The sequence below is a fragment of the Papio anubis genome, chromosome 2 (assembly GCF_008728515.1).
Source record: "Papio anubis isolate 15944 chromosome 2, Panubis1.0, whole genome shotgun sequence".
Lineage (NCBI taxonomy): Eukaryota > Metazoa > Chordata > Mammalia > Primates > Cercopithecidae > Papio > Papio anubis.
The window spans coordinates 83536193-83550567 of NC_044977.1; the positions used below are offsets into that span (position 1 = coordinate 83536193).

General features: G+C 43.5%; 1 protein-coding gene across 9 annotated transcripts in view; it reads left to right on the forward strand.

Annotated features, from left to right (window-relative positions):
- Nucleotides 1-7877, forward strand: part of ARHGEF3 (Rho guanine nucleotide exchange factor 3) — a 340100-nt gene extending 332223 nt beyond the window's left edge. For all 9 annotated transcript variants that reach the window (XM_009200514.2, XM_003894270.3, XM_009200516.2 and 6 more), the window contains 2 exons: nt 2904-3090; nt 5683-7877. In XM_009200514.2, coding sequence (XP_009198778.1) covers nt 2904-3090; nt 5683-6035 — 540 coding nt within the window. In that variant the 3' untranslated portion in view covers nt 6036-7877. The remainder of the gene's footprint in view (nt 1-2903; nt 3091-5682) is intronic.
- The last annotated feature ends 6498 nt before the right edge of the window (nt 7878-14375 follow it).

The window sequence follows — 14375 nt, forward strand, 5'->3', positions numbered from 1 at the left end:
GTTTGTTTTTTGAGACAGAGTCTTGCTCTGTTGCCCAGGATAGAGTGCAGTGGCACGATCCTGGCTCACTGCAACCTCCACCTCCCGGGTTCAAGCAGTTCTTGTGCCTCAGCCTCCCGAGTAGCTGGGATTACAGGCACCCACCACCATGCTTGGCTAATTTTTGCATTTTTAGTAGAGATGGGGTTTCACCATGTTGGCCAGGCTGTTCTTGAATTCCTGACCTCAAGTGATCCATCCACCTCGGCCTCCCAAAGTGCTGGGATTACAGGAGTGAGCCACCGTGCCCACCTGAGTTGTATTTTTAAAAGGTTGCCCAGACAGTCTCAGCCCACCTTGGCTAGAAAATTGATAGAAGTAGAAACAGTGTAAAAATCTGATTATTCCAAATACTGTACATTAAAACAATCCCCAAAAGAAAATTCTTAACAATTATTTCCACAACTACCACACCAAAAAGCCTTTAACTTGGTTTTGTGCTTTATCCTGTTTTTCAGTCTTCTTAAATATACATTTTATTCCCTCTAGCCAAGATTTGGTTGGGTTTTGTGTGTGTTTGGGAGGTAGTAGGGATAGGGGTGGGAGACGTATGGGTTTCTTTTTTCCCAAATTTAAAATGATCTAATAATATTGAGTGTGCTTCCACTATCCCAAGTCAAAATTCTAATCCAAAGTTTTTAATTCAGTTCCCATTTTTGTTTTAGATCCAGGGGGTATATGTGCAGGTTTGTTACAAGAATATACTGCATGGTGCTGAGAATGGGCTTCTATTGATCCCATCATCACCCAGATACTGAACATAGTACTCGATAGGAAGTTTCAGCCCTTGCCCCTGTCACTCCCTCTTGCCTTTTAGAGTCCCCAGTGTCTGTTGTTCCTATCTTTATGTCCATGCGAACCCAAGTGAGAACCTCTCCTCTTCTGGTCTCTCCCCTTTAAAGACCACTGGATTGACATTCCCAAATATTTCCACCAGAAAGCTAGAACCTAGTTGCAAAGTTGTGGATATTTTCACTTCAGTTCCTAAGCATTTCCAAACTGTGAGAAGAGTCTGGCACTTAGCATTGAATGGAGCAAATTTACCCCAACTCCACCAAGCACACCTGCTTTCATAATGGGGCCTAAAACAAGCCTTCATTTTTGCAATTTTCTTTTTGCCCACATCACACACATCAGTTGTCAACTTTTCTCTTCAGAGAACCAAGGTTCTGATGAACTTAACTGAGAAGGAAAATGTGGATCTTTTTTTTTTTTTTTTGAGACAGAATTTGCTCTTGTCTCTCAGGCTGGAATACAATGGCCCGATCTCAGCTCACTGCAACCTCTACCTCCTGGGTTCAAGCAATTCTCCTGCCTTAGCCTCCTGAGTAGCTGGGATTATAGGCACCCGCCACTGCACCCGGCTAATTTTTGTATTTTTAGTAGAGATGGGGTTTCACCATGTTGGCCAGGCTGGTCTTGAACTCCTGACCTCAGGTGATCCACCCACCTCGGCCTCCCAAAGTGCTGGGATTAGAGGCGTGAGCCACCCCACCCGGCCTGATGATCTTTCTTTGTGGCTGTGTCAGCATACTCTGGTTCCCTCAGGAATGAGCAGTCTTCTGATTTGGAGTTCCTGGATAAAGCTGATAATGACTCTGTGGTTGAAGGAACAAGTGTTTTTTATGGGTTTGGAAAGCAAAGATTAATATTAGCTTTGATATACCAATCTCATTTTTTATAGACTATTTGTAATTTTGATGTTTTAGAATTTTTTTTTTTTTTTTCTGGAGACAGTCTCGCTCTGTCACCCGGGCTGAAGTGCAGTGGTGTGATCTCGGCTCACTGCAACCTCTGCCTCCTGGGTTCCAACGATTCTTCTGCCTCAGCCTCCCGAGTAGCTGGAATTACAGGCGCCCCCACCCCCCCCAACCTCGCCTGGCTAGTTTTTGTATGTTTTGTATTTTTTAAATTTTTTTAGATGGAGTCTTGCACTGTCGCCCAGGCTGGAGTGCAGGCATGAGCCACGGCGCCCGGCCTAGTTTTTGTATTTTTAATAGAGATGGGGTTTCACCATATTGGCCAGGCTGGTCTCGAACTCCTAACCTCAAGTGATCCGCCCACCTCAGCCTCCCAAAGTGCTAGAATTACAGGTGTGAGCCACCACATCCGGCCTGCTTACTTAGAATTATATTGAGTAATAAAACCAAAGCCGGCCGGGCGCGGTGGCTCAAGCCTGTAATCCCAGCACTTTGGGAGGCCGAGACGGGCGGATCACGAGGTCAGGAGATCGAGACCATCCTGGCTCACACGGTGAAACCCCGTCTCTATTAAGAAATACAAAAAAAAAACTAGCCGGGCGAGGTGGCGGGCGCCTGTAGTCCCAGCTACTTGGGAGGCTGAGGCCGGAGAATGGCGTGAACCCGGGAGGCGGAGCTTGCAGTGAGCTGAGATCTGGCCACTGCACTCCAGCCTGGGCGACAGAGTGAGACTCCGTCTCAAAAAAAAAAAAAAAACCAAAGCCAAGAGAGTGCTAACTTTTTTTTCCTTCATTACCCTCTTGATTCTATTTCCCTTTCTCGTTTTTTTCTTATAGGAGCTGGGGCAGATATGTCTGTACAAGTTGTGAATTGCAATATGAATAGGGCCCCCAAAGTTGGCAACCCTGGCTGCAGGTATCTGTAGGCAGAAGGGCTTTCTCCACTGAGTCCCTAGGGAGGTGCTTCTACAGGAAGGGCAGTGGACATATCTGGAAGTGCCTGCATCATGCCCAACTTTGGTTCTCCTGAAGGTAGATTTGAACCTAGGAGTTCATAATCCAGTGTGAACCTGGTACCTGGGGACCTCTCTATCCACAGAGGTCCACATATCAACCACTCATTACATTATTGCTTAGTGAAAGCCTGTGGATTTTTTTCTTCTAGAAACTGCATGTTTTCCTGTTCCAAGAAGTGCTTGTGATCACTCGAGCCGTCACCCACAATGAGCAGCTTTGCTACCAGCTGTACCGTCAGCCAATCCCCGTGAAGGACCTCCTGCTGGAAGACCTCCAGGACGGAGAAGTGAGGCTGGGTGGCTCCCTGCGAGGGGCATTCAGCAACAACGAGAGAAGTATGGATAGCAGTCGGGGTTGACATGTTGAACGTTTTTGGCTGTGGTAGTTTGGAGGGAGTGGGCAGCTGGTGGAAAGAGAAAAGCCAGTCTTGAAGTCAAACTGCATTTGAATGCGTCTCATCACTTCCTCATTATGTACTTTGTTTGGCCCCTGTGATTCTCAGTTTCTCATCTCCAAAATGGAAATGCATACATACCTCCTTCATAAGATTGTTATAAGGATTTAGTAAGATACTCCAAGTGAACCTATCTGCACATCGTTAGTGCTCCTTAAGTTCTCTTTCTCTGTCTTTTTCCATTGGATAAAAACATGCTTAAAACCAGATAGTCCCTACGTGGATACCATTTGCATTATGGTGGTTTTTGCAGTTGAACTGGTAGACTTGTCCCTAAAGAGACATAAGAATGGTCAACTGGAATGTGGGTTCATCTGTAACATTACTCAGTGGGCCTAATTTAAGACTTCATAAACGAATTAATTAAAAGAAGCCAAGATAGCAATATCTATCGAGTATCTAACATGATACTCAGTGAAACAAGCAGGTAACTTCCTTCCCCTATGGAGTTTGCATTGTGATGGAGGAGAAAGATGATAAGCAAATGAATACTTTAAGTGTTGTTAAGAAAACTTAAAACCCAGTAAGGGAATAGGAAGGGATAGCAATAGGAGGTCTGTTTTATTTTTATTTATGTAATTTTTTGAGACAGAGTCTTACTCTGTTACCCAGGCTGGTGTGTGGCGGCGTGATCTCAGCTCACTGCACCCTCTTCCTCCTGGGTTCAAGCAATTCTTGGGGCTCACCCTCCCAAGTAACTGGGAATACAGGTGCGGGCCACCACACCTGGCTATTTTTTGTATTTTCAGTAGAGATGAGGTTTTGCCATGTTGGTGAGGCTGGTCTCGAACTCCTGGCCCCAAGTGATCCACCCACCCAAAGTGCTGGGATTACAGGCCCCCAGGCCCCGCCTGGAGGTCTGTTTTAAATGAAATAAGGAATACTTCTTTGAGAAAGTAACCTTTGAGCTTCCTGGGTTAACACAGGCATCATACTGTCAAAGTAATTAGTATGTACTGCCTTCTACCTACTGATCAATCCCTCTACCCTAGGAGTAGGAGTAGTAGAAATAAGAGCTTATGTTTCTTGAGTATTGACTATGTGCCAGGCATTTTATAAGCATTTACATGTATTACATTTATTCCTCATAACAACCATATAAAGTAGGTTCTTGTTTTCTTCATTTTACAAGTTAGGAACTAAGATACAGAGAATTTAAGGTACTTGCCCAAGATCAAAGGGTGGAGCCTAAATTTGAAGGACAGAGATTAGCTTCTAGCCGAAGATGGCTAGCAGTAAAACATTTTGGCCTCCTCTCCCTCTGTTCCTTAGCCTCTAAGCCATTGGAAGTGGTGGTGGTTCCCAGTCTACTGGCTGCAGGGTTAGTGCAAAGAGACAGACTGCAGATGTTTCTGTGAACCAAGCATTGCATGTGGCACACAAGGCCCATTAAATGTCCATTATATTGTTGTTATTAAATAGGCCAGGCATGGTGGTTTACACCTGTAACCCCATCTTTTTGGGAGGCTGAGGTGGGTGGATCACCTGAGGTCAGGAGTTCGAGACCAGCCTGACCAACATTGCAAAACCCTGTCTCTACTAAAAAAATACAAAAATTAGCCAGGCATGGTGGTGCGTGCCTGTAATCCCAGCTACTTGGGAGGCTGAGACCGGAGAATCACTTGAACCCAGGAGGCAGAGGTTGCAGTGAGTGAAGATTGTGCCACTGTACTCCAGAGCAAGACTCCGTCTCAAAAAAAAAAAAAAAAAAAAAAGATTAAATAAAATGTATTCCATATTGTGGACTACCATTTCTTTTAAATGCAGATAGCTCCTGTTGAGGTAATTAAAATGTAATTTCATTTGACAATGAAACCAAGTTTGTCTACATATATCTTCTCCATCATTGAATACTAAGTGTATAGATACTCTCGTGGAGAAACATGGGCATGTTTTAATATTAAAAAGAGCCTCTTAAACTGAAAAAAAGCTCTAGCTTGGTCTACTTATTGAAATTACAGATTATGAAACCCACTTTTAGATCTACTGAATCAGAATCTCTCAAAAAGGGCCTGGGGATTTATTTTTATTTTTACTTTTTGAGAAAAGGTGTCACTATATTGCTCAGGCTGATCTCAAACTCCTGGACTCAAGCAGCGCTCCCACTTCAGTCTCCTGAGGGCATCTGTCTTTTTCACAAGCTGTCACCCCAAGGGATTTTGTTATGCAGCCAGATTTGGTCACCAGTACTCTGGGCTCCCCTAAATCACTTAACTTTGTTGTTCCAAGATGATCTCCACCTGCTGGTTTCTGAGAGCAATGAGGGCAGCTGAACGCTAGACCTGTGTCAACCCCAACTCCCTGATGGTGGCTGCAGGGTGGAGCTGAGCCATGTCCCGGTTCAGTGGGAAACGTTTTGTTATCAGCAATACCTGCCATGGATTCTGGGGTTTAGTGTCACTATGTGTGTTCTCTTTGGCCTGAGGAAGGATCTGTCCATTGACTTTGTTTTTCATGTGTTTTTCCCTTCTAGTTAAAAACTTCTTCAGAGTCAGTTTCAAAAATGGATCCCAAAGTCAGACCCACTCGCTACAAGCCAATGACACCTTCAACAAACAGCAGTGGCTTAATTGTATTCGTCAAGCCAAAGAAACAGTTTTATGTGCTGCCGGGCAAGCTGGGGTGCTTGACTCCGAGGGATCATTCCTAAATCCCACCACTGGGAGCAGAGAGCTACAGGGAGAAACAAAACTTGAACAGATGGACCAATCGGACAGTGAGTCAGACTGTAGTATGGACACAAGTGAGGTCAGCCTCGACTGTGAGCACATGGAACAGACAGACTCTTCCTGTGGGAACAGCAGGCATGGTGAAAGCAACGTCTGACAGAAGCATGCGCATTTCGGAAAGCAGGCCTGCGTCTTACCTGTACAGTATTTGCATTCCGCAGATGGAACGGTTTGGAGAAGCACTTTTTCATACTTTTGTGAAAATATACATGTTGACCCAGTCTCTTGTATCTGTACCTTTGTCCCTAGTACTGTAACTGCCAATCTGTCTGTGTAAGCTGGAATCTGTGCAACTATTACCCTGTGTTGTATTTCACAAGTGTCTGGATGGATGGAGAGGTACTCAAACAAGTTACTTTCAATTGTCCTGCTGGATTTTTAAAAAAATAGAAAAAGAATCTCGAAACTACTGTTTTACATAGATTGCTTGAAGAGTCCTTCCTCTTGTGCTTCTGTAGCACTTTCCCAGCTCTTAGATGTGGTAGCTGAAGGCACAGAATTTAGAGGGCCTTGTAAATAGGGCATGAGGAAGTCACCTGTGTATCGGGATGGTATTAGAGAATCAGGAAAGACCAACTCATGAAGTGAACTTGGTTTGATTTTATTCAACTAGAAAGCTTGAAAACATCCCTGGAGATTCTGAAGGCTTACTTTTGCAAAGGAGGACGCACTGTCTGAACCTTGCAACTTCATCCAGTGCAAGTTTGATGCAAGAATGTATTAGGACATAAAATAGAGGCTGACCTTAAAAAGGGCCAGGACAAAAGCAGCTGCCAGCTCTGAATCTTTAACTGAAATGCACATGGCACCAGGAGGTGTCTCTCATAGTTGGTTGCTAGTCTAAAACATCAGAATAGAACCCAAATGGCCTAGGAAAGCCTTCCAGAATAACAAGAAGGCCCTGTCTTCATTGTGTTTCATCTGCCTAGGCCTACTCATATTTTAGAGAATGAATGAAGCAACAAGGAAGAGAGACCATGACTCTATCGATGACACTGTTTATAGAAACACAGGAGAGGAAGAAGTTGGAATGAAAAGCACTTCGTCAGAACCTTGTGTGGGAGCCACTGAGAGAAAAGCAAGGCTGAGAAAGGCCAGAGCCTTGGGCTTTCCTGCTCTGCTTTTGGGTTGTCAGTTTGCCATCTCTGGTTCTGTGCTATAATCAGAATTGTAATTATGTTCTCCAGAGGCCAATTTCATTAACTCTGATGAATTAGGATCAGCTAGCCAGATTAGTAACCTCTTTGTCCAGCCTTGATTTACAGTGCAGGGTAAAGTGCAGACCTTAAAAAAAGCGAAGTACCTAGAAGAGCTCCCTGCAAGTGTAAATATTAAGGATGACCTGTGCAAAATTATACCCACACCAGCACTAGTGGTAATTATTCTAAATTATTGCCAAAAAGTTTTTCTTTAATCTTCTGTCTTTCAAGTTTACAGAAAAGAAAGTAAGTGCATTGATGTCATTTTATTATGTACATATATCATGTGCATTCAAAGAAGCTGTGTGACAGGATATATCAATATAAAAACAAGGTATATACTTTATTTTTTAAAAACAAGGATATTGTGGTCAATTTTACCCTATAAAACATATTTCTGTATTTATAGATCTTAAACATGGTGAATTTTTTCTATTACAAGTTTATTTAAAACTGCTTTGTTTCTCAAGTTGTTATTGATACAGCAAGTGAACCTGCTGCAGACAGAAGCAGAGGAAAGCCAAGAACAGCCTTTTAATGGTGAAGAAAAGAATGGATGATTCTTTGTAGGAGCCATCAGCCACTTTTAGGAGCCATCAGCCAGTGTGTTGGGAAAAGAGGTTTGTCAAGTGTTGGCCTATGGGAAGAAAGTCAGTGAATGTTTTGATGAAATGAATGTTTTTGTATAATGGCCTTAAACTTTTCTGGAAATATTTCAAATAAATTACATTATTAAGTCATCCTCCATGTGTACAGTGTTTGTCCTACAAACAAAATACAGGTTTCAGCTGTGTTCCTGGGGAGGTTCTTTCTGAAATTTTTGTTTGTGGTTCCTGAATACAAACTTTAAAATAGGGTGCAGATTGATATAAATGCTTGTCTTTGATCTATCAAAACTTTCACAGAACTCGTTTTTTTTTCTTTCTTTCTTTTGAAACAGGGTCTCACTCTGTTACCCAGGCTGGAGTGTGGTGGTGTGATCATAGCTCACTGCAACCTCAAATTCCTGGGCTTACGCAATCCTACCTCAGCCTCCCAAGTAACTGGGATTACAGGTGCACATCACCACATCTGGCTAATTTTTAAATTTTTTGTAAAGATTGAAGTCTTACTACGTTGCCCAGGCTGGTCCTGAACCCCCTGGCCTCAAGTGATCCTTCTGCCACAACCTCCTAAAGTGTTGGGATTACAGGCATAATCCACTGAATCTGTACAATAACTCATAATTCTAAAATCTATTTTCTCAAGCATTCTCTTTTCATTCACTTACTTATGTGTTCACTTTTAATAACTCTATCTGGAATCCATACTATGTATAAAGTCAAGTGATAAGTCATAGGTGTTACAGAAAAGAAATGTTGAATCTCACTGCTAATATAGGTAACTGTTGAGGAACTTGAGGCTAAATAAAAGGCCAATTTCACTTTGAAATTCTTACTGGAATTTCAGTCTACTTTAATTAAAATGATTAGTACTCTTTCTAGACTGAACGCAGTGGCTACACCTCTAATCCTAGCAGTTTGGGAGGCCAAGGCAGGTGAATTGCTTGAGTCCAGGAGTTCAAGACCAGCCTAGGCAACATGGCAAGACCTCATCTCTACAAAAACACAAAAATTAGCCAGGCGTGGTGGCATGTGCCTATAGTCCCAGCTACTCAGGAGACTTGAGTCGGGAGGATCCCTTAAGCCCAGGAGGCAGAGGTTGCAGTGAGCTGTGATCACACTGTTGCACTCCAGCCTGGGTGACAGAGTGAGAACCTGTCTCAAAAAAAAAAAAAAAAAAAGATTAGTACTCTTTCCCACAATTAGTGGGGTTTTTTTTTAGATGAAAAGGCTAAACATTTTTAAGCTGTTAGTAGCCAATTCTCAATAGCACATGGGCCCAATAAGGCTGGCAGGTAGTCTTATCTTTACAATAAGCTCTCACCATTTTCTTTAACATACTGTTACTTCCCAAATTTGGCAAGATATTCACATAAATAAATGTAAGTCCAAATTTTTTCCCAAATGCAAACTCGCTTCTCCTAATTCTCTTTTTCTTCCTCCTCCTCCTTTTTTGTCTGTCCTCTTTTCTCACTGCTGCTTTGGCTATTCCCTCCGTTTTTTACTCCTATAATTGTACTGACTGTCAATGCTAAAGGATGTATCTTATATTAGAAAATGTTTGTACTGACGTTTTGTGGGTTAGTACAAATGAGTGAGGGCTAAATGGTTTTTCTTCAGTCAATTTTCAAGATGTTATTTCACACACAACTAGATGTAATCCTTGCAATCTACTAGATGTAATCTTTGCAGTCTAAATGAAAACCCATAAGCAATGAACAGAGCCAGAACTAGCAATTTTCTGTAAAATTAGAGCATGGTTTCAGCTTCTGGGTTGTGGTCACCGCCACTGACTGCTTTAGTTTCCATTCCCAGCACAATCTGCAGCAGCTAAGAATGCATAGCTCTTCATAACCACAGCCCTGTTTCAGCAAAGACTGTGTGGCTGCAGGAAACTGCAACCCACCATCTTGGTGAAGAGGCTGTTTGACTTTCCATTTACATTCTGTGCATGTCCATTTTTTACGAATTCTCCCAAAGCCTGAGGACTCTCAAAGATTTGGTGAAGAGACTGGCCAGTTTCACTCAGGTCAGTTTCCCTCACCTGGCTCCCCTTGGCATTGAGGAGACAGACACTAAATACCGCCCCCCCACCTTATTGATGCAGTTGATTCAATTAATTCACACTAACTTGTTTATTGACAGAATTCTAGAACTACACTATTGGAAGGGAAGAGGGTTCCCCAAGCCCAAACCTACCAATAGAAATCTGATGATCATCAAAATGTAAAACCTTGTCCACATGAGCACACAGTGAGAAAAGGTGACCGTATTCACTGTACCTCAAAGGTACTGAGGGAAACAAGTTGGAGAAAAAAAAAAATGCTCATGACATCATATCTCCTTTCTCCTGATTTGATTCATATATCAGTCAGCTGCACAGACCTACCTAGTCAAAGCAGTTTTCAGTTGACCTGAGGGAATAACAAGGAATTAGAAGTCATGTACTGTATCTTTAAGAGCCAATCACTTAGCCTAGGAAACTGGACATGCATTCCAAAGCTTGTCCACATGCAAACATACCTAGGTATTAATGAACTGTGCTCTCATCTGTGAAAGGTTTGAAAATGACATCCTGCAAGTGTTTTATTCTCTGTTGCCAGGGACACTGGACCCCTCGAGCCCATTTAAAAGTGAGACTGTATGTGAAATCACTGTTTTAAAAAATACTAAGAGCTGGTAGTTTTCACTGTTATTTAATAATCACTTTTAAATTTGTACATGTTGCCCAGGCGTGGTGCCTTATGCCTGTAATCCCAGCATTTTGGGAGGCCGAGGAGGGCAGATCACTTGAGACCAGGAGTTGAATACCAGTTTGGCCAAAATGGTAAAACCACATCTCTACTAAAAATATGGAAATTAGCCTATCCTGGTGGCACGTGCCTGTAATCCCAGCTACTCAGGAGACTGACACACAAGAATCACTTGAACCTGGGAGGTGGAGGTTGCAGTGAGCACAGATTGCGCCACTGCATTCCAGCCTGGGTAACACAATGAGTCTCAAAAAAAATTAAAAATAGGCCGGGCGCGGTGGCTCAAGCCTGTAATCCCAGCACTTTGGGAGGCCGAGACGGGCGGATCACGAGGTCAGGAGATCGAGACCATCCTGGCTAACACGGTGAAACCCCGTCTCTACTAAAAAAATACAAAAAAAAACTAGCCGGGCGAGGTGGCTGGCGCCTGTAGTCCCAGCTACTCGGGAGGCTGAGGCAGGAGAATAGCGTAAACCCAGGAGGCGGAGCTTGCAGTGAGCTGACATCCGGCCACTGCACTCCAGTCTGGGTGACAGAGCGGGACTCCGTCTCAAAAAAAAAAAATTAAAAATAAATAAATAAATGGTACATATGAAATTTCTCAAAAGTGTGGCCTTGGCCTGAGTATTTTTCATTCATTGTACTGTATACCTGGGGATACTTTTCAATCCAGATAATTTGGAATTTTTTCTTGTATTTTTTTTTTCTTATATATTTTCATTCCTACAATTTTCTATTTTCTCTTTCAGGAATTCCAGAAAGAGAGATGAACCTTCTGGATTTGATGCCTTAACTTCTGGATTGATTTTCAAATATTCTTAATCTCTTTATTCTTACTTTTTATTTATTTATATTTTGTTCAGCTCTCAAGGAGATTTCCTCACCTTTATCTTCAGATCCTTCTATTAATTTGAGGAGAGGGTTGCCATCAGTTTTTTTTTTTTTACTAAAAGTTTTTTCTTCTATCACTCTTTTTTTTTTAAGTACTTTTTTTTGTTGAGACGGAGTCTCGCTCTGTTGCCCAGGCTGGATTGCAGTGGCCGGATCTCAGCTCACTGCAAGCTCCGCCTCCTGGGTTCACGCCATTCTCCTGCCTCAGCCTCCCGAGTAGCTGGGACTACAGGCACCCGCCACCTCGCCCGGCTAGTTTTTTGTATTTTTTTTTAGTAGAGACGGAGTTTCACCGGGTTAGCCAGGATGGTCTCTATCTCCTGACCTCGTGATCCGCCCGTCTCGGCCTCCCAAAGTGCTGGGATTACAGGCTTGAGGCACCGCGCCCGGCCTCTTCTATCACTCTTTCTATACTTAAAGCACCCCTATTTTTATGTAACGAAGGCAGTGTCTTCTCTGAACTCTCAGAAGATGTCACAGTTCAGTTGAATTTTCCTTCATCTTTCATTGTTTATCTGGGGGTAATAATGGTAAGTAATAGGATTTGGGGGAGGATTCAATGTGCCAATACATCCAAAGTACTTAGAATGGGCCAGGCGCAGTGGCTCACGCCTCTAATCCCAGCACTTTGGGAGGCCAAGGCGGGCAGATCAAGAGGTCAAGAGATTGAGACCATCCTGGCTGACGTGGTGAAACTCCGTTTCTACTTAAAATACAAAAAATTAGCTGGGCGCGCGTAGTCCCAGCTACTCAGGAGGCTGAGACAGGAGAATCGCTTGAACCTGGGAGGTGGAGGTTGCGGTGAGCCGAGATCGCGCCACTGCACTCCAGCCTGGCAACACAGCAAGACTCCGTCTCAACAAAAAAAAGTACTTAGAATGGTGCTATGCCAGATATTTTTGTTTCCTTCTCCAAATCCACTATGCACCCTGATTCACTCTTCTGTATGTACTTCATCATGGGCTCTCCTGCCTGACATTTCTGGTTTGGTTTGGCCCAATGAAAATCCTCTCATGGTATCAGTGAGAGGGAGAAGAGTGAGTTTAGTGTATTCATTCCCCCAGCTCCCACCCGAAGGATTGCCTTGGGCTGGTTGCATCTCTTATCATCAGGTCACAGCTTCTCTCAAGGAGTCCTTTCTGAATTCCTGTAACCCTTCTAGCCTAGTATAGTAACAACCCCACTGTCACTAGCCCCAGGATATTGTATTGTCCCTACACACTGCCCAAACTTTGTGTATTGTCCCTTTGTTAAAACCTCCTAATTTGAACATTATATTTGAATATGCTGCTGAGCCTCTAATAGATACTGCTTCCTGATATAGTAAACATTATATATGTCTACTATTGTCATTTATGTTATTCCACCATTTGCTTTCCATTTTCATATGTTGTGGTCCAAGGATAAACAGATCTTTGGAATCATCAAAGATCGGTTTTGTGTTTCTATTTTTGGCTATCATGATGGATTGTTTTCTGGGAAGATAAATGAAAGCGTATTTCAAAAACAAAGGCAAAATACTTTTTCAGGCATATGAAAGCTGAAAGAATTCATCACCAGCAGACCTCCAATACAAGAAATGTTCAATGGACTTTCTTTGAACAGAAACAGAATGATACCCTATGGACATGTGGATCCAAACAACAGAATGAAGAGCACTAAACATGCAACTATGTCGGAAAATAGGACAGGCTTTTTTATTTTTATTTTTTGAGACAGAGTCTCGCTCTGTTGCCCAGGCTGGAGTGCAGTGGCACGATCTCAGCTCACTGCAAGCTCTGCCTCCCGGGTTCATGCCATTCTCCTGCCTCAGCCTCCCGAGTAGCTGGGACTACAGGCCCGCCACCACGCCAGGCTAATTTTTTGTATTTTTAGTAGAGACGGGGTTTCACTGTGTTAGCCAGGATGGTCTCGATCTCCTGACCTCGTGATCCACCTGCCTTGTCCTCCGAAAGTGCTGCGATTACAAGCGTGAGCCACCGCGCCCGGGCGAGGCTTTTCTTATTATTTATTTTATTTACTTTTTTTTTTTTCTTTTGAGACAGAGTCTCGTTCTTTCGCCCAGGCTGGAGTGCAGTGGCGCGATCTCGGCTCACTGTAAGCTCTGCCTCCCGAGTTCATGCCATTCTCCTGCCTCAGCCTCCCGAGTAGCTGGGACTACAGGCGCCCGCCACCACGCCAGACTAATTTTTTGTATTAGAGACGGGGTTTCACCGTGTGAGGCAGGATGGTCTTGATCTCCTGACCTCGTGATCCGCCCTCCTCGGCCTCCCAAAGTGCTGAGATTACAGACGTGAGCCACGCCCGGCCCTTATTATTTAAACCTCTTTAAAAGTAATTAGTTCTAGGTCGGGCATGGTGGCTCATGCCTGTAATCCCAGCACTGTGGGAGGATCACTTGAGCCCAAGAGGCAGAGCTTGCAGTTAGCCAAAATCGAGCCACTTTACTTGCAGCCTGGGTGACAGAGCAAGACACTGTCTTTAAAAAAAAAAAAAAAGGCCAGCCACAGTGACTCATGCCTGTAATCTCAGCAGTTCAGGAGGCCAAGGCGGGCGGATCACCTGAGGTCAGGAGTTTTAAGACCAGCCTGGCCAATATAGTGAAACCCCGTCTCTACTAAAAATACAAAAATTAGCTGGGCATGATGGTGCATGCCTATAGTCCCAGCTACTTGGGAGGCTGAAACATGAGGATCTCTTGAACCTGGGAGGCGGAGGTTGCATAGAGCCAAGACTGCACCTCCGCACTCCAGCCTGGGCAACACAGCAAGACTCCATCTCAAAAAAAAAAAAGTAATTAGTTATAGCCATGACGTAGTAACGGGGACCAGATTTGCCCTTGCAACTGAAATAAAAACAAAAAGATGAAAAAACCTATAAAGCTATAGCTTTGAAGACACTGGACATCAGGCAATGAAGGACAGTGACCCTAAGAGAAGAGATATTTAAATGAGGTGAGCCCTGCAATTGCTCCAACTTACAGTCTTGAAAG